At 36.2% G+C, this 20,243-nt stretch overlaps 1 protein-coding gene across 11 annotated transcripts in view; it reads left to right on the top strand.

Annotated features, from left to right (window-relative positions):
• Window positions 1-20,243, top strand: part of GRID1 (glutamate ionotropic receptor delta type subunit 1) — a 584,921-nt gene that overhangs the window by 480,698 nt on the left and 83,980 nt on the right. For all 11 annotated transcript variants that reach the window (XM_038181269.2, XM_038181267.2, XM_038181268.2 and 8 more), the window contains 2 exons: window positions 5,915-6,076; window positions 7,372-7,491. In XM_038181269.2, coding sequence (XP_038037197.1) covers window positions 5,915-6,076; window positions 7,372-7,491 — 282 coding nt within the window. The remainder of the gene's footprint in view (window positions 1-5,914; window positions 6,077-7,371; window positions 7,492-20,243) is intronic.

Genomic DNA, 20,243 nt, shown 5'->3' with positions numbered 1-20,243 from the left:
ATTACCTCCTGTCCTGCTGTCTTATTCTGTTGTTCTCAGTATGCCTTATCAAATGTCTCCCTGGACAGTGAGTGTTGGCTGTGCCAAATTCTTGAGATGTCTGGGGAACAAAGCCAATGTCCTTCAGCTGACAAGTTTGAGTTTTACACTGTAATCCAGGCCTTAGTGCTAACATGTTGTTAGAAAACATATTGAGTATGAAAACACATATGATTAAGAGAAATACTCATAGTAGCTAGCTGAAGGACAGTGAACATTCCAAGAACAGAAACTGTATGTAAGGAGAAGAGTGGTGTGAGATAGATAACTCAGTAAAAAGGAGAAAATTAAAAAAGAAGTAAAGAATGTTTATTATTTATTTAAAAAAAAAAAAAAAAGAAAAGAAAAATTCTAATAGTGTAGGCTTCCAAAGGAATCTTCAAAAGCCCCATTGTTTGACACTTAAAACTAAACAAAACTGGACAAATCACTAAATAGTATGCCAGTTAATTTCCTTAACATTGGAGGGCTTGACTAAATATACTACTGTGGTCTGTTTTTCTGTCGTTTCATGAAAATTTTATTCAGGCTTCTGTTTGCCTCAATGATAATAAATAGCCCTTTGGAAGTTTAAAGCTGACATTTGAGTCTTTAATGAAAGTTTGCTTTTTGACTCTGGTTTTCTCATGAATGCCAGACTGCCGGCTGTGATTTTGTTCTCCATGAGCAGCAAAGCATGGATTTAAAACAGGCATTCACACAAAGTCTACAATGGGCTCTGCAAACTAATTTAAGAAAACGAAATGGGTCAAGTTGTTAGTGTCTCTGTCCTAACAATATCCTTGTGAGTGTGCTGTTATACCATAAGTAATCAAACTGTTGATCTTTACTACTCGTAGCAAGATGCATCCTGTCATTAGAGACATGAGTGCCTAACTATGTTTGTCAGTACTTGAACTCTGAAAGCTGAAACACAGTTTTAGTGCGTGCTGATGTGTGCATACGCAAACACAATGATATCACTCCCCAGGCGGTGAGCATTTCTGCTGCTGGCAGGCTGTGCTCAGTCTGAGCTCATCTTCCATCTGCTTCATCCTTGGAACTGACTGCTGTGGCCACTCACAGGGTGATTTTGGCAGCAGCAGGATACAGATGCAGAGTTTGGGAGTAAGTTTTTGAAGCAGTGACATCTGGGTGCCTGCTTGTCTTCCCAGCTGATTTCTTCAGTGGTCTTGTCTGGCTGGACTTCTGTCTCTGCTGGTAACTCAGAAGTTGGGGTCAGTCTTTGTGGCTTGCTGTTCTTCCCCGAAGAGCACTTGCCTGTGATTAGGGCTTTTGAAGGAGCTAAAAGCAATCTTCATATTTAACTTTAAATTCACTCTGGAAAATCTTGCAGAACTCACATGGAAACCTCTTTAAAATCACATTTAGTAATGTAAATAGGGAAAGATTTCCATTCTCATACTGAAAATTTCTGCTCTGTTTGACTAGTTCATGGCAGCTCTTTTCTTCATCGTGAAATAAAGGTTCCCAATAGGATCCAAAATGTTCCTGAAGTAATTTCTAGAATATATAGCAGAACATACCTAAAGTTACTCACGTACAGAGCAAACTCTTTCATATGTTTGTAAAGCAGTCAACATCATTCTTATAGCAGATAGGTCAGAAAGCATTTAGTAATATTACTTCTAGCTCTTACAACTCTCAGCAATCAAGTGAAGGAGGAACTGAAAATTATAGTTTCTTTCTCCAAACAGGACAGAAATGAAACACTTTGTTCTACTCTAGGAATTTTTGTTATATCAAGGGGCATCCCTGCAGGCAGATACATGTCTGTTCCTCCTCTGCTCCCCCTGAGAATATGTAAGTAAGGGAAATAAGAAATGCTACAGAGCTTGGAAAACCCAAAGGAGTCAAATCCATGGACTTATTTTTTCTTCTCCCTTGCTTTGCTATCAATTCTGAATAGCTGCTTGAAGACTGATTTTCAAATTTACTGTTTTCTTATGTCAGAGACAGCACTGGTGGAAACAGGGCATAGCTGATCCCTTGGTTGTTTCACAAATTCCTTCATGGGTCATTTTTATATGCAGGTAGGGTTTGAAAGCCGGAAATTGAAATATGTGTGCACTGGCAGTAACAAGTGCATACAGGCTTTGTCCAATCAACCCTTTTTCATTTTGCAAAATGAGTATTCAGGAAATTGTAGCAAACTTGTGATATTGTGGAGAGACTTTGTGGAAAACATTTTTCTTCTACAGTAGTCTTCTAGTCTGGAGAAGAGAAGGCTGGGAGGCAACCTCACTGCTCTCTGCAACTCCCTGAGGAAGGGAAGCACAGAGGGAGGTGCTGGTCTCTACTCCCTGGTCACCGATGGCAAACCTGAAGCAAGGGAGGCTCAGACTGAACATTAGGAAAAATTTCTTTACCACGAAGGTGGTTAAACAGTGGTACAGGCTTCCCAGCAAGATGGATGGTGCCCTGTTCCTGTAAATGTTAACAGGTATTTGGACAATGCCTCAGTAACATGCTGTAACTTTTGGTGAGCCTCCAAGTGGTCAGGCAGTTGGACTTGGTAATCTTTGACAATCCCTTCCAACTGAACTATTTTAGTCTAGTCTGTTCTAAAATACAGTGACTGATGGTGCTATTGAAAGAGATTTAAGTGTTCAACTTAGTAGGAGCATGTTGTGAGCAAGGTTATTATGACTACCTTGCTTTGAAGAAGCAGTGAAAGCCTGTGGAATTGTTGCTGTATTAAATAGAATATCATAGAAAATAAAGGAAATTATTGTAGCACTGGATTTAATGTGAGATCAGGCCAGAATCTGTGTCTTGAATTCAGTAACATTTTTCTACACAAAAATATATACATAGTAATGAATTCAGGCAGAAAGTAGATTTGAAGGATGCTCCTGTTCAGCTGTGCTCTTACAAAACTACTCAGGCATCAGATTAGAACTGGAACCATAATTCTGTTTGTATTCTAAAAAGAATTCTTAATTATGTGAATAAAATTCAACTTTTCCATTGGACATTGACCCATCAGTGAGCAATGGGTAAAATAAAAATTAAAACTTACAAATGCATGCATGTCAGTATTGACTAATACTTAGAGTATGATTATATGAGAAAAAGTACTTTGTTGATACTAAATAGTACCGTATACTAATTTTTGCAGTGGAACTGGAGTGGCAAAATACCAGTGGATCAGTGTGCACAGCATGATGCGCAGAGTAGTCTTTCCATGACAAAAAATAGTAACTTGCTGTGTCCCCTGCAAAATTTATTTCTTCCTTGCTGCATAGATTCATGACAGAAGGAAGGAGGTAGTGTGAAACTCCTCTTGTGCAGACCCTTTCGTGCTGTCACTTATATATCATTCGTTCAGATGAAGAAAAGAAAACAGTAGTGAAACAAAATCCATTATGGGACTAACTAAAATATACGGGCTAGGTTGGTAAACAAGTAGGTTGGCACCCATGTCATCCTTGTTCCCCTCCTCAAAAGCAGGAAACTCACCCCAAAAGTCCCCACCAAGAGACCAATAGGGATCACACAAGTGTGGTGTTGCTTGTGGTAGGTGGTATAGTATCTCAGGGCTGATGGGGCTTGGACCCAATGAGCTCTTGAGGTCCCTTCCAACCCCTATAATTCTGTGTGTGATTCTGTGTGAAGTGATTGTTTTGTTTTGCTATACAGCATGGAGTATTTGAGTTGCATGCAAGGTCGCTAAAATAGTCAAAAATATGTCAAAAATATCTCTCAAGCTTTTAGTACATTATACATGGATAATTGCATCATAAAAAGTAGATAAGAAAAGGAAAGCACTGCACCCAAGTTCATCTTGTATTTTACCTTAAAACTCTCTACTAGCAAACTGTTTTCAGGAATGAGGCTCCATTTTCCGAGAGCTGGAAAAGGACAGTGTCAAACTGTGAAAATACAAAGCATTTCTGCTTTGTGGCTGTTCCACAGCAAATTGACAATAAGTTGTCAGTTAAAAGGGTGGGTTTAATCAAATTCAGTGGGAGTGAAGAGGATCCTGTTTCTAATAGCATGTAAGAAACCTCATTTTTCCTTATATGTAAAATGTACTTCTAAGCAAGTTTTTTTTTTGTTATTGTTGTTGTTTTTGATTGTTTAATGGAGACTAGAAAAGTGCCCTATTGAATAATAAGGATGTGCTTGGTTGCTTTATTTGAAAGTTGTTTGGAAAATATCTGTGGAGTAGGGAGACAAATGCAGTAGAGCAAAAGAGACTTAACAAAACTAGCAGCTTACTTGCTGGAGCTCATATTAACTCTTTAAGTACATACTTTTCTTAAAAAGAGGAGATCTGGAAATTAGCTGCTTTGGAAACTCTTTGAAAAGGAAAAGGACTAACAAGAGCAAGTGGTGAATATAAGGAATGTGGGCTTTTTTTTTTTTTTTTCCTTTTTTTTTTTTCCCATTAAGTCTAGAGAGAAAAGGAAGGCAAGATGATGACATTAAAAGTAGCTATACCAAGCGGGTGAGATTCTCAGTGATAGTATTTCATGGGTTTTGCATTAAGATCCCTGTTTGTGTATAGTCACTTAAATACGTGGGTATCCTCAATATTTTTGTGTGTATTTTCTTCCTGTTGCAATTGTTCCAAAATGAATTTTTGTTTACAAATTTGTTAAGATATTTAGGTCAGATTAATTTATGCCAGAAAACTTCCCAAAGTTCTCAATTTATGTTGATCTCCAGATTACATGGAACATTTTATGTCTTAACATTATGATCTTAACACAGTATCAGAAGTTTACTTTTAGATACTGATGCAACAGTATTATGTGTTTAAGCTTTACAGCTGAGTGATGTTTTATAGGAAGTATCCATCTGCATTAAGTTCAACAGGCACCATCATCTGTGGTGAATTAGAGAAATCCAAATGCTTAGTGGCAAATTCATGGATCGCCAGGGCTAAAGCTAGATGCATATCAAAAAAAAACAAAGAACAAAAAACATGTCTGGCACATAATGCTACCTGGTAGTTTGAGTTTAGTAAAGAGTAAATCGAGACCCCTGAATCTGTGCATTGGTTTGAAGAGTGTCTGTAAATGCTGCAAACAGGTGGAGAGCACCTATTCATTTATTTTTTTTTTTTTTTCAAACACCATCTCCTTGACAACTTCCACTGCTAAATTTTTACCACCTACAGTGGATACTGCCACGTGTCAAAGATCTGATTTTGTATCCATGGCTGTTTCTTGGTTTGGAAAATTCTGGAAAAGGAATGCTTGGATGTTACTAGTACGTTGTTCTTACTAGAAACTTTGTTGTCAATTATTGCTGCTGTTATCTCTCACATAAGGAGAATAGGGAGGCTGAAATAAATCCTTCCTGAGAAAGTAGAACAGTGACCAGTCTCCTTTAGATTTGGTGGAGAGATGATGATACCAAAATAATGCTGCTCTTTCTCTTCCCTCCGTACAAAACTGATGCATTAGTATTATATTTTGCTGTGCCAGAAATTACCAAGATTGCACAAATGAGAAAAAGACTAAGAGCTTAATTCAGTTCCATAATTTTCTCCTTGCTGAAATGACTGACAAAGTAGTAATCTTTGTCTTTTATTGATAGATAGCTGTACTTCTTCTAGAGCTTCAGTTTATGTTTGAGCTTCAATCTTTTACATCTTTACAGCACTGCATTGCAGTAGGGTAGGTAATGCACAGGTAAAGCAAGTACACCAGAGTCCCTTGGCCAGAAGAGCCAAGCTGAAAAGAGAAGGTGGGAGTAAGCACTGGTGTTTATCTGAATTGTCTTAACTGTTGAAGATCTCAAACATGCCTAGATAGTAATTTTTGTCTTTTTGCTTTTATTTTTGTTTGTTTGCTTGTTTTTACAGTTTCTTTTAAACAATGCTTAAATAAACAGAGAGGCTCATTCTTATTATTGTTTGCAGGTTTCCAACCTGTACCTGTATGACAGTGTGCTCATGCTAGCCAATGCTTTCCACAGAAAACTGGAGGACAGGAAATGGCACAGCATGGCAAGTTTGAATTGCATGAGGAAATCCACCAAACCTTGGAATGGAGGACGATCCATGCTAGAGACTATTAAGAAGGTGAGAATAGACAAACCACAGTTGTTTGAGCAATTGAAAGAATTGTTCCAGTTCTACTTGAGATTAACTGTTTAAGAGGTTTTTGACCTCTATTTAACTTCTCTTTGATTTATTAGAAGCAAGTGATTTACAACTACTAGAAATGATCTACTGTTATTAAACAAGCCAATGATTTATTACAAACAAATTACACACACTGCAGTGTTGTTCCAGTGATATGTGTTTTACTTCTGTTGCTATCATAGCTACCTTCTGTGGAGGTAATGTGATTAGAAGCAGTCATACAGATGGATGTGTGCATTTGTCGGAATAATTTCCTCAAAAGAACTTAAGGAGCTTGAGGGGCCAGCCAATGATAAGGTTTAAGATTTAGGTTCAATTTACTGCAGCTCAACTAGCTTCGTAAGTTAGTTGAGCATTGGTAACTATCCATTTATGCGCTGTAGCCCAGAGCAAATGCAATGTGATTTAGCTAAGTTGTCACTAGCAATTACGCTGTCTTGCAGCATGTTGAATTACTCAGATACGGACAGTACTATGGCTTTATATATGCATGGTAGCCTCTTATACAGAAGATATTTGATCACAAATACTAGTGGAAAAAAGTACTAATTTTATCCTATGATAACTTTAGCAATTATTTGTGAAAAGAAACAACCTGTTTACTCATATATATCGATGAAATATTTTTGCTCTAACAAAATGATGCAATTTCATTAAAGTGTTGTGTTATGCTCTGACCAATCTTAATGACACCATCTTTTGTTGATAAATTAACTCAAAGTTTAGTGTCATTTCAAGCTTTACTGCTACAAACCCCCAAAAGCCCTTCGTGATACTTTTACAGAGAGTACTCAAAATAGTACTTAAAATTTGACCTTTTCCTCATGCCTCTTTTGGAAGCACAGAAGGCATTACTCTTTCTGCTGGGCTTGCATTTTCATGCCTTTAAATTCAACACCAGACTCAACCCACCGCCATCAGTTACACTGAAAGGCCATTGTTTCATGTTCCACCAAGGTCCTCCTTTTCTTTGGTGTCTGTCACTATTGGAGAAAAAGACCTGACGACTTTTTGACAAGATGTACAGTGGATATGTTAGTGAAGAGATATTTCCTCAGAAAATACGTGTAAGTTTGTCTGGCACTGTTGGAACTATGGAAGAACATGTAATTGCTACATTTAGATTTCACTGTAAAATTTTTCAAAGCAGATTTGGCATATCTTTAGTAGAAAGGAGTGTTTATAAAGGCAAATTTGTTCTATTCTAAAGTTTTTGCAAATTGTTTCCCTAGGGCCATATAACCGGGCTTACTGGTGTTATGGAGTTTAGAGAAGATGGCGCCAACCCCTATGTTCAATTTGAAATACTGGGCACTAGCTACAGTGAAACATTTGGCAAAGATGTCCGGAGGGTAAGGATATGCTGCTTATTTCTCTCTTTTGTTTTTCTCTAAATAATATACATTCTGTTTCACAGGAGAAAATGTTATTTTCTAAGAATAAATAGGAGCTATGCTACAGAAGATATTTACTATAAAAGAAATATTTTCTAATTTCTCATATACTTAAATGTTGAAAGCTAATTTTATACTGGTGTGGAGGAGTCCTTCAACTTGTTTTCCAATGTACAGTAATGATATGGTGACATGACAGTGCTTATGAACATGATAGTGAAGGCTGCACAATTCTACTCATGTATTTTATTTCTAAAATTATTTGACATTTGTCTTACTAAGAAAGCTAACTGAGATTATAAGTTACCCAAATAGAAAAAGGTGTAAGGTGTAACTGCTGTAAGAATCTGAAATAAATAAATTAGAAAGCTCTAGAGAAGATAATTTGAGAAATGGCTGATGCTATATTGTACAAAGTAAAGTATTACCTGTCAGCTGTGACTGGTGGAGCAAGGACAGACTGGGAGTAGGGTGGTTCCATGAGGCCACTGACATGAACTGTCATGGGCGGAGAAGGCTACCAAGAACATGTTCCTGCAGAGGGGATGTTTCAAAAATAGGTGAAACTGTGACTTGAACAGTGAGGTTTTGATTGGAACCCAATCTAAAATATGTCCCTATACTGGTCATCTGTTTGAAATACTGATACTAATACTATAGGGTCAGTGGTTCCCATATTAAGCAGAGCTGAGTAAGCCAAATTCCATGCAAAATTAACTGTTATGCTATTTTCTGTAATTTGTTTGGCTACTGTTTCATGTGTTTCATTTAGATTTACCTGAATTATACCAGCCTAAATGGAAAAACGAGTTAAGATCTTGTGTTTACATTATCATCTTGAATAGCTTAACCTGAGGTTCTCTCAGAGTGTAATTTGGCACGACTACTCTGGAAATGGAGCCAAAAGCTTGTGCTGTTAGAAATTCAAAAGAAGGAAGAGAAGCATTTGCAATGCATAGAACTCCAGGAGATATAATTGAAAAACCTCTGTTGCCAGAAAATGTCTCTGAAGACTTCATATTTGTTAGGCACCCTCGTATATTGACATGACCAGAAAAGGTTGTTTCTCAGTCCACTTTACTTGATTTCTAGAAGTTTTGTACTGCAAGTGAGGAACTCTTAAGTTCTGAATACTAGCCGAGTGATGAAAAATTAAGATCATATTGGAAATAGTGTTTCCTATGTAATAAATCAGAGTTGGCATGGAAGGCCTAGAAAGCAATTTTGGTTTATAAATAGAAGTACATACTTAGGTTTATGTACAAGTATGCAAAACGGAAGTATCCAGTGCCATGTTAGATGCTTAGGAGTATCCTGCTGTGTTTCCACCTGCCACTACAGAAAAGCATGAGTCTCCTGTCAGTGCTGTGTTATTGCCAGCAGATATCTTGGGTGCCATCAGGCAACTCAAGTTCAGTTCCATTTTGATACACATTTCCCAAGTGACTTTGAATAAATCATATAACTGCTTTGTGCCTTGATTTTCCTTTCAGTAAAATCGGCATAATTATCACTCAGAACATGTTTGAGACCTTACATGGAAATTATGATTGTTAGTATACATTACTACTTTTTTTTTTCTTTTAAAATGTACATTTCATATATATGCAAAAGCTTTCACTTCAATATGTTCAGCACACTGACCAAATTGGGGTGTAATCCACATGTGTGGAGATAGCTACCATATCACGCAAAAGACACCACAAGGCAAAGAAATGGGAAAAATGACTAAATTAGAAGATGGCTAAAATGACCAAATTGGTATAGTACAGATCACTTTTGATCCCTAATTTGCTAATTTGGGATTAGGTGGTTAATGTAGGAAGGCTTAACTCTTTCTTTGGATGTTAAATGCAGAATATTACACAGTTCCAAAAATGAAAAGTAGCATAATTCTAAATGGATAAAAAGCTACTGGCTGTGTAATACTACTCTGAGTTAAAATGAAGTTCTGAAAATGATCCTCTTAGCCTAACAGAGGGAGAGCAAAAAGTCTGCAATATGCAAGAGCCCAGCAGTCCATAGAAGAACTTAGAAATGACAATATTTCTCAGAGCAAAACTACCATGGAACTACTGGTATTCAATTATTTTGACAGCCTGACTTTTTATTATTGCAGCAAAAATATGTTACAGCTCAGAAGTACTTTTAAAAGCTCTAAAAGTCATGTTTGTCTTTATGTTACTGGAGTGAGAGATCAATTCTGATTTATTACCAGTTGTTTCCATATCAGCCTTTCCTCAGATTAGCTGTGGAGGGACACTGTTTTGGTGCAAAATGGAGGTACTTTTCTGCGTGGTTTTCATTTCCTCTGTGTGAAGAACATCTGTATCTGTTCATTCCTGCCCTGAACCTACAAAAAGCCTTTGCACTTACAATCTGTGACAGGGTAGTGCAAAGGAATGTAACAATGAGTGTTGAGGCTTAAAGAGAATCCAGTCAAAAGGTGTAATGTACCCTAAGACTCAACGTTAATTAGAAGGTCTTTTGTAGGGCCTTTTTGCAGAGGCATCTTGACTCTTCGCAGTTGCCCTCAGATCTGGTCTTTCTGCAGCCACAATTGTTTTTAATTTCCCCTGAGTGTGACTGAGTTATGCATGCAAGTAAATATCTGTATTTCCTCTCTTGGTACACGTTCTCCTTTCTTCCACAACTGCAACATCATATTTTTGTGGCAAAACCTTATAGTGGCTTTCATGTATTTTGCTGTTGTTGTTGTATGTGCTCTCTTTTCCTTTGTTTGGACAGACTTTAATGAAAGGGAAACATCAGAAAATGCTCTTATTTATTTGGTTTAAACATAAAAGAACAGAGAAAGTCACTTAAGGTCTACCAACTTGTTTTAAAAAGGCTGAGGTGATTGCCTTCTATTCACTGTGTGCATGTGGAATTTAAGAAAATATGATGTATTCATACTTAAAAAAAGAGACTGGTGTGATGACCAATCAGGGTGTTTGAAGGTTGAAGGGGTAAGATTGTCAGAAAAAAAAAAAAAAAAAAAAAAGCTTAAATACCTAGTACTTGATGATTGCTGTGTGATTTATGTTCCTAGTGCATATAAACACTTTCTAAAATAGCAACCTGAGCATCTGTATGTTTAAAAAAATAAATACAAAAGGAAACAAAAATACCAAAAGCCTTGGAGATACAGACATAAAGGAATTGTAAAAAGTATAAAATAGAACAGAATTATCTGAAAAGACAAAAAGTAAGGAAATTTAATAGCTGATGCCATGCTATTGTTTTAAATTGAATGAAATTTGAAAGAATGAATGAGTGAAACACAAACATAACATGGAGAGGGGTGGAGGGTTGTGGAACTATCTAGAAAAATTGGTATAACATGTGCAGGTACAGCCTGTGAAAGCTGGAATGAGGCTAATAGCCTATTATATTCAAAGCTCTTTTAGGTTGTAATTAGTAGGTGATACAAGATCCTTTCTTCTCATTTCACCTCTCACGCCTGCTCCCTGTGCTAAGGGTGTGTGCATCAAGTCCAACACTAGCCCTGGTTGCTGTTAATTGCAGTGAATGCTCTTCCTCTGAATGCAGAGCTTACCAACATGGCTCTTTTCTCATTTAAATTTTATTTATTTTTCCTTTATTCATTTTTTTTTTTTTTTTTTTTTACCCACATAGAATCATAGAATTATCTTGGTTAGAGAAGGCCATTTGTGCCACAAGGGACATGGATGAGTAAAGTTTGTTCACATTTTTGTCTTCATCTTAAGTTTCCTTTGGTTCATTCCCAGCAGTGGCTGGGAGTGATCAAGTCATTTTGCTTCATTGGCTCATTGTCCCCAAGTGTAGCATGAAACTGAGGGTACTTATCTGCTTTGTTTAATGTTTTGAACTCTGATAGAAAAGGATCATAACAAAATTATTTAGCTGCTAACATCAAGAAATTGAATGAATCCTAGTATTAAAAATCATATATTCCTAAGCATTGGAGAGACCATCTCTTCAGAGCTAGTTTGTAATTGTCAGTGGCAAACTATGCTTATCACAGTAGAAGGGACATGAAGTGGGAAAGGAGGTCAGGTCTACATTAATTTCCTCTCTACTCATCATCTACATTATTAATTGTTATTAATGAAAGCCTTTCTGTAACTTTCTGAACATCTGTGCTGGTTCATAATTCTTGTATTTCTGCAATTGGATGAATTCACCACAATATAATAGTTTAATTATCCAGCTGTGAGAGCAAAAATAAGAGTTAGGGCTCTAGAGTGGTATTCCTGGCAACTCACTAACTCACGTTGATCTCTTGGGACATAAACCTGCTTGTTCTTGTCTGTTCATGAATACAGAGAATACAATAACCCTACAACTGCCCTTGCAGGGCTGTGATCAGGCTTAGTTTAGATAATACTTAGAAATAGCTTTGAGATTATCTTCATCTTCATCCCTGGCAGGAAGATCTTATGTAAATGTAGAATGATATTGTTATTTAGCATCTGTTATGACAGGGATCATATTTTTTAGAGCAATATGCAATTCTTTTCCAAACTAGCTGGAATGAAGGCAGAATTAATGGTTTACACTCATGCTGTATTTCACAAGAAACATTCTGTTCAAAATGATAACATTTAACATTGGTTATTCATTTATGTCAGTTGCTATGTTTTCATTCTTTTAAAATTAGATTTTCTTGAATTATCATCTGTTTCGTAAAGAGTCATACTTGTTTCTTCCAGTACTTCTGAAGCAGATTGTAGAAGTCACTGTAAGTAGTTTTGTGATATGTTTCAAAGTTGTTGAAACCCCTTTTTTGAAGTTGGATAAAATGCTTGAATTGTGATTGTTACTTTTAGATGAAATCTCATCATTATCATGATGAGAAATCATATACTTCTTGTTCATTGCAAAAAGAAACTGCATTTTAGAGGTCTTCAGTGTTTACTGCTTTTACCTGTAAGAATATTGCCAAGTTGTATGATATGCCAGTAAAAGTTATGTACTGAAGAGAATGATCTTAGGTGGTTACTACTGTAATTGAATCAGTTTTACTCGTATGGAAAAATACCTAACTAAATTGCCTTGGTTTAGACATAAAACAGATGCCTGCCTCCTGTCAGAGTACTTCATAAACATGCACTTGGGTATAGTAACTCAGAATAATCTGTGTTGCCAAGGTATCTTTCAGCTGAAATGTAAGACTGATGATCACTAAAGATTTTTTGTTACCTGCCAAAGTGAAGGGGTAATAGTTATCTTATTCTGGGTAGAATGCAATTTTTGCGTATTTACATTTGGTTTAACTTTCTCTTGCTGCTTGACTGGATTGAGTGTCATGGTAGAATAATTTGGAAAAGAGTATTATTATTCATCCTATAAATACATTGCATCAAACTGAAGAAAAATCTGGGTATTTTCCTCAAAATAATAAATCTATTTCATTTTTAGTTGTAATTTTCAGTCCAAGATGGATATCAAGAGTGAAAATAAATGCATTTATTTCAAATTCTACAAGCTGCATTATTAATGGTGAAAAACGTAGCTGAACTTATAGGAAATGGCTATAATCAATTCTTAAACCATAGAGAAGTACAATAGAAGAAATATGAAGAACCAAACCCAAGTGGTGTTTTTTTCTGAAATGAAGTGGGAACCCTGTTTGCCCAAGTTCTGCAAATTAGCTCTTTGCTTTGGGAATTGAAATATTTTGTTCTGTATGCTTCCATTGGAAAACTATAACTGAATTATTTTACTCAATAACTGAAAAGTAAGCAAACTTAGAAATGCTTTTTTTTGTTGTTGTTGCAAACGTGTGATACATTTTTCTTTAACTTCTTTGTTTTGTTTAATGTTTGGGTAAATACTGTCAGTGGTTCTTTATTTATGGAGTTTTCATCAAAGCTCCTATAATTTAGTGATGAATGTAGAATTCTGTGCTCCTGTGCATTTTATGAAGAAAAGTTATTTCTATACTGAAGCAGGTCAAGATTTTCTGAGCTTAAGACCAAGTGCGATGTACTTGAAAACAAGCAAACAAACAAAAACAACAACAAAAAAAGCACCTTCTGAAATTTTTCTTACTATTTTGGAAATCTAAAGATTGAGATAATTTGCTATTCCTTCTTGCACAACATCAATATGGAGCAAAGGCAGTAAGCCCACTAATCCAGAGAAAAAGCGTCAGTCTGACTGTCTTTCCCACCCTAAGGAATATCTTTCAATCATGATGTTTGAAAATCAGAGCAAAATGGGAAGAATTTGTTGCAAGGTGTTAGACTTGCATTTCAGCACCATATCTGCTTAGCAAAATCCCATTGAAATATACTAATATTAATGCCAAAATACATGCTCAATTATTTTGACTAATAAATCAAATAGATGTCATCTTGGCTTTCATAAATATATGAACAAAGGATATCTAGTATCTCTTCATTTTTAGTCTGATTTCAGTATCAGGGACAGTTGCAAGGGCTGTACATTAATGGAAACTCTGCAGTTTCAGCAGTGTTTGAAATGCATTTAATTCCTCTAATCATTAGTGTTGCTTTATATCATTTGATAAACTTCAAATGCATGTGGGTGCATGAAGGAATTTATTATTTGAGCAGTAATTTTCAAATCCAGGGTAACTATGATGCCTTCATCTGTGTTTTGCTCTGCTTATATTCAGTGTGTCGAAAGGTGGACATTTAAATGTAGGTAGTTAAGCTATTTAGTCATGCTACAAAACTGTAGATTTAAGAAAAATGGCATGGCTTTTATTTAGTCATATTAAAATAAACAATGGAAATAGAAATAGAATTTTAAATAACTCTGGTTTTGCTTTTGCTTCTGCTATTTCATTCCAGAGTATATTACTATATACCAATAAATACTTGCCTTTCATATTATCAAAAGCAAATTTAATGGCAAGATTTCTTAGTGGTCAGCTCAAATGTGGGTCATGAAGTACTTGTAGGTCACAGTGCCATGAGCTATCTGACTTGGTTTGGCTTAGTTCCTTAACTTCATTATACATAATAATAGTAAAAAAAAAAAAAATAAAATTTAAAAAAATTAAAAAAAGATAACCTTAATTCCTCAGCTTATTCTTTTGGAAAGATACATGCAAAAGGGCATCAGAGTTCTGATTAAACCTCTTTGTCCAAGCTCGCTAATTCACTGAAATAAAAATACCTGGCAGAAATTGCCTGTTGGTGTTCCAGTTCCTGGCAGAAATGCTTTTAAATTCAGGACTTTGTTTTTAGACCACATGGGAAACAGTTAAATGGGTATTTAAATAAGGTACAGTCTATAATCAGTGCGAGCCGGTGCCAAGGAAAGAATTCTTGAATACACCTGCTCCAGTACCATATCTTTTGCTGTGTGAGTGAATGAAATGATGTATTTGGGTAAAATATATACAAAACAAAACTTATTTTTCATTTGGGGACAGTGTCCTTTTACTGGAATGGAGACAGTATCAGACATAGGTAATAACTCTTACAATGGAAGATTCTTTGTGAGCATGATGTCTATGTGGCATGCTATCAGATTATTGCATGTCTGTATTTTTAATACGTTAATGACTGCAATGGACAAAAATATAAATAGAGCTCTCCAACCATATAACTGCTAACAGGAAACATTTTGAAGTTATATGTTGGCACCAAAATATATTTAAGTAATGTGTGTGTGTATTTTTGCTGTTTTCCAGCATGAAGTAGATACATAGGCAGAAGACAATAATAATTAAAAATATTGACGGTACTTGAAAAGTCAATTCTCAATATTTTGCTGCAGACTGGAATGGCTATTAAATAGAACAACGCATTTGAATTCCACTTATAATTAGACCCCTTCCAAGGGTCAAAACCAAACAAAAATGAACAAACCCCTTGACTAACAAAGCTCACCAAAATACACTGTTAGTGGAGATTATTGGGAACAATTACAAGAGGCTGAATCTGCCAGATGAATCTGCAGTTTATCCTAGGAAGGAAGCCGTGCCCTAGCTATTTTAAGTGAAAAATATAATTACCACTAGCCTGGATGGAAAATGGGATAAAGGTGATTTTCTTAGGTGGCTGGATTCCAGCTCAATCTGAACTTAAAAGATCATTAAAACCTGAAATGACACCTGGATCTGAAATGGTGACTAGAGTATCACAAAGAAGGGGGTTGCTTCATTTGCAGTGATCACATGCACACAGCTGTTATTTCATGAAGGCAGGGCACATGCTCATAAAGCATCCTGTTAGAACAGCGTGGACCAGACAGAAATGTCATGTAGAAGAGCTGAAGCCTTGTATCTGCGAAGGCCAAATCACTTTGCAGTCAAATTTCTCTCATGAACAATTATGCACCTGTCCTGAAATCACGTTGGAAGTTGTAAAAATATCTGATTGCATGCCTTAAGCCCATGGGTTGTGTTTTGTTGTTGTTTGTTGATTTTTTTTTATTTATTTATAAACAGAATTGCACAGAGAATGGAGGATACTGGGAGAGTATTCTGTCTATGAATTAAAGATTCCCTGAAGAACCAGAGTGCAACTCTCCCTATTCATTATTAACTTTTGTATCATGCTTTGAAACCAGTGGATGAAGGATGCTGTCTATCTTGATATAATTCTTCTTCAAATGAATGAAGGAAATCTCTTTGAAACAGTACTTCTTTAGTGTAATAGGACAGCCCCAGCCTGCCACTATCTACTTCACTTGCAACAATATCTTCTCTATGAAAAGATAAGTTGCAAAGTCCCATGGAGTGCATTGATGAGGTTTGAAGAACTCAGGTGTTGGGCTTTGTTGGAAAGCAGATGTAATGGGAAAGAAAAATCCAGGGAGTCTCTGTTATAGCAAAGGAGTCAAAGAGAAATATGCTGCTGATCATTATTGAGCCAAGCAGGTAGCCAGATAGAGGCTTTCTCTTAGGAAAAGGAACTGTATAGAATCAGTTACATCTGACTTAAGTGATTTGCTTAAAATTGAGTTGCCAAGCTCGGTTTCACTGAATATCATAACTAATGAGAAGAAAGAGCTTGCTTAGTTATATCAGTGAAATCTGCTCAGTCAGAATACCACCAAACAGTCCCTTCATAGTGCTTTGCTTCAGGACAGGTGCTTACACTTTTTCCAGCTCTGTCTGAAGTTTCAGTGCTCTTTTGTCTAGTCTTCCACTGTCAAAAAACTTTGAGAAAACAATTGGTGAGGCACATCCTGTATCCCATGTGTGCTTTTTTTCTGGGGTAATGTGTCTGGCAGTGACAGCTGTTGCATTATGTAGTTAACTAAGAGTCTGGTGATTTTACTGACCTGTCAATTGAATCTTTGGTGCCAGTGGGTCAACCCAGAATTTCTCCCCATGTTGTTTGTCTTAAAGTCTTAAATTCTTGAAATTATATTAATTGATAAAGTAGATAGTTGAGATTATAGCATCTAGGAATGGTATGAGGCTGATACCAGTTCTTTTTTTTTTTTTTTTTTTTTTTGTTTGTTTGGTTGGTTGGTTTTTGTTTTTCTAAGTAAGGACTGATAACGTAATAACCATTAATAACCATTGTAATATAATAAGCATTATATTGTAATATAATAACCATTAATAACCATGTAATAACCATTCAAGGAATACAGGAAGTTGATAGAGTACAAAAATAGATATTCTTTTACAAAGCAGGCTAAAACTTTCCAAGTACAGTGCTTGGGCACGTAAGTGAGTAAGAGACTGCAGCATTCAGTCCCTGGAGCCTTACCAGAAACTAGTCCTAAACAAGTACAAGAATTGGCAATTGCTTATGTGGAAGAGAAAAAAATAATCCAATACCCAGCAACTAGCAGCATGGGTGATATTTAATACTAGGAGAACATTTCAGTTCAAGTAGTTCCAACACCATCTATAATTTTCTTAAAGCTTTATGTTCAATTTATTCTGCTGTAAGATTAATAATACAGTAAGACATAAGTTAGTAGATGCTTTGCAAGATTGGTGTCTGAGCTGTATTGAATCTAAGCTGCACTCTCTGTCACCCTCTGTACTCTCATTCAAGATCCCATTCAATACCAATCTACAAGGGCAGTGGAGCTATTTACATTTCAGCAGCACCTGGGGGCTATGGTTTTGTTATACAAAGAGCTACACAGATAGTTAACTATATTATTATTATGTAATACATAAACCATGTGGTTATGTATTCAGAAAAATGCTATTGTCGTTTTGCCGCACTGGCAGAAAAATGCAATCAAAAAGTAGATTTTGAGAACATTCAGTATTGGAACTCCTACAGGGTGTTTGTTAAGATAGGGATGAATAGCTTTGTGGGTCAGGTGCAACATGTGTTTTTTGGGCTTCAAATTTTTCCAGGCTAAGTATAACAAGCACTGCTGTTCATTGTTCAAACTTGTGATTAAAATAATTTGAAGAATGAGAAGGGACCAGCTCACTTCTGGAGCTGAATCTGAAGTTCTGTTTGCTTTTTTTTTCTCCTCTCTTCTCTCCTACGTTTTAAAATAATTGGGAGTCAGGCATTTCTTGGTAAGTTTTCTGAACTTGTTCAATGATATCACAAGGTAATTTCACTAGAAATTTTAGAGAGAAATAAGTGTTGCTACTTTATGTTTTTATTAGGCTAAGTAAGGGCAAATGAGAGCACAAAATGTTTACTTCATGAGCATGCAGGAAGTGCACTGAGCTTTTGTTACTATTTTTCATTAACTGATTAGATTTGGAGGACTCCTCGTCTATAGACTTACTGAAAGGATAGTCTAGAGCTTCTGTTATTTGAACACAGGGAACACAGTAACCAATGAAGCAGAAAACAGATTTTCTGTATGAGCTAGTTTAAAATTAAAGTGTGAATCTGAAGCTTGGGTACTGCCCAGAGCCTGCTACTCATTACAGGATATTTCACTGTCTTTCTTAGTTAGACTATGTCCAATCTTCTCTGCATCCCAAGACAAATCTCTTATCTCAGGGTCTTGTCTCTCTGGGTTTGATTCTCTTCCTATCATGCATCACCCAGTTTCATTCCTTGCTACAAGGTCCTTAATTGTATATTGCCTCCTGCACCTTAGAAGCACCTCTGTGTTGATAGTCAGATGTCCCCAGGGAAGCCAAAATCTCCTGTATTTCACCAGGCAATTTTTTGCAACCCCATGTGCAATCTGGCTCTGAAAAACAGGTGCCTTTCTCTGCACTGCCTAACCACAACCTTTTAATAGAACATAACATATAGTCATACAGTGGACTGAGAGATCAAATAGATGCTGCATCTATTCCACAAATCGATACGACAGAACAGAATTCAAATCAATATTGGTTTCTTCTCTGTTTCTATTTTGAATCTTGATAGAGGGTTGGGGCAAAGACTGATAAATTGTTCCAAGATCTATAACTGTGTTATTTTAACTATAGTTTGATTTAAGAAAAAGTGAGGAAAAAAATGTAAAGAAATGCCTAGTGGTAAATCTAAGAGGAATAAAGTGAGAAGTTTTCATATATGTTTTCATTATTTATGTGATGTATTTCTGTAGATTTTGCCCGTGAGTGGTATTGCAAGACTTCTGTGCATTATCAGTTCTACTATGTCAGCCATGACTTACCACCTTCATAACACTTTATCCAAGATGACTCCTGTTTGAGTCTTTTTAATCATCCATATACCATGATCTTTCTCTATTTCTTCCACTCCCAAGACGCAGTGCAAAGCAGTCATTTATCATAGCCAGTAAAGAAAGATAAATGGAAAGTATGGATTGTATTGCCTTTTGTTAATATATTGAGCTTTTGGTGAGAGTCAGATTGCATAAGGAGAAGAGTTCAGATTAGACTGAAGAGGCATTTTTCAGAATTAACTAAACATGTAGGGCATTAAATAGAATCGGCTTTAGAATAATTACTGTGATTAGATTTTTTTTTCTGTGTAATTTACTCCGATTTTTCAGTTTCACAAGAGAGAGCTTACCCTAGTGCTAGTTGGTGTTTTAGCAAGCATGCTGCAGGCAAAACATCTCCATAGCAGTGTCCTTTGTGCTACAAGGTGGTACATTACTGAACCAGCCAAGATGGCAGGGATGCTCAACATCCCAGCAAATCACGTGGTTTCCCCATTGCTGACTGGTTGTGATCATTGAGGTAGATTTGTCAAGTGTAACATAGTTCAAATTGGACAGTCTGATGAGGATATGAGAATAATTATTATCTGACAACTGACTCATCTGTGAAGAGTCAGAGCTGCTGCCACTAACACCTTTGTCTCCGCCACAGGGAGACTCCACTTTGGAAAATTAATAACTATCATCTTAAGAGAAGCTTTCTAGTAGGAAAGGGTATCTGCTAGTAGAGGGAATAAAGGTGGACATTATACTCTCTCTCTGACATATGTGAAACACATTAAATTGGAGTCTGCTGGCACTGCCTAGCATAAAGCAGCATTCTTATTTGCATTAATGTTGTTGTGTTGTTCTCTAATTACTTTATTTTGTTCAAGAACCAGTGGGTTGTCTGCAAATTTTGTTTCTTCTATATATTCTTTATAATGCCACTTAATTATCAAATGTCATAGGAAGTTTACCTCATTTATAGGCTAAGCTATAGCTGCCCTTATTTTATCCTAATAAAACTGTGAAACAAATTTTCTTACTTAAAATACATCATTTGCCCTTACACACATTATCCTCTGGCTTCAGTTGAGGAGAACAGTACAGCCTATTTATTGAGCATTTACAACACTTGAAAGAAAGTCTTGCTGTTCCTGTTGCCTGCCATTCTGTATTTT

The sequence above is a fragment of the Anas platyrhynchos genome, chromosome 6 (genome assembly GCF_047663525.1).
Source record: "Anas platyrhynchos isolate ZD024472 breed Pekin duck chromosome 6, IASCAAS_PekinDuck_T2T, whole genome shotgun sequence".
In the NCBI taxonomy this organism is placed as follows: domain Eukaryota; kingdom Metazoa; phylum Chordata; class Aves; order Anseriformes; family Anatidae; genus Anas; species Anas platyrhynchos.
The sequence above is the reverse complement of the archived record's forward strand: the minus strand, read 5'-3'. Positions and strand labels throughout refer to the sequence as shown.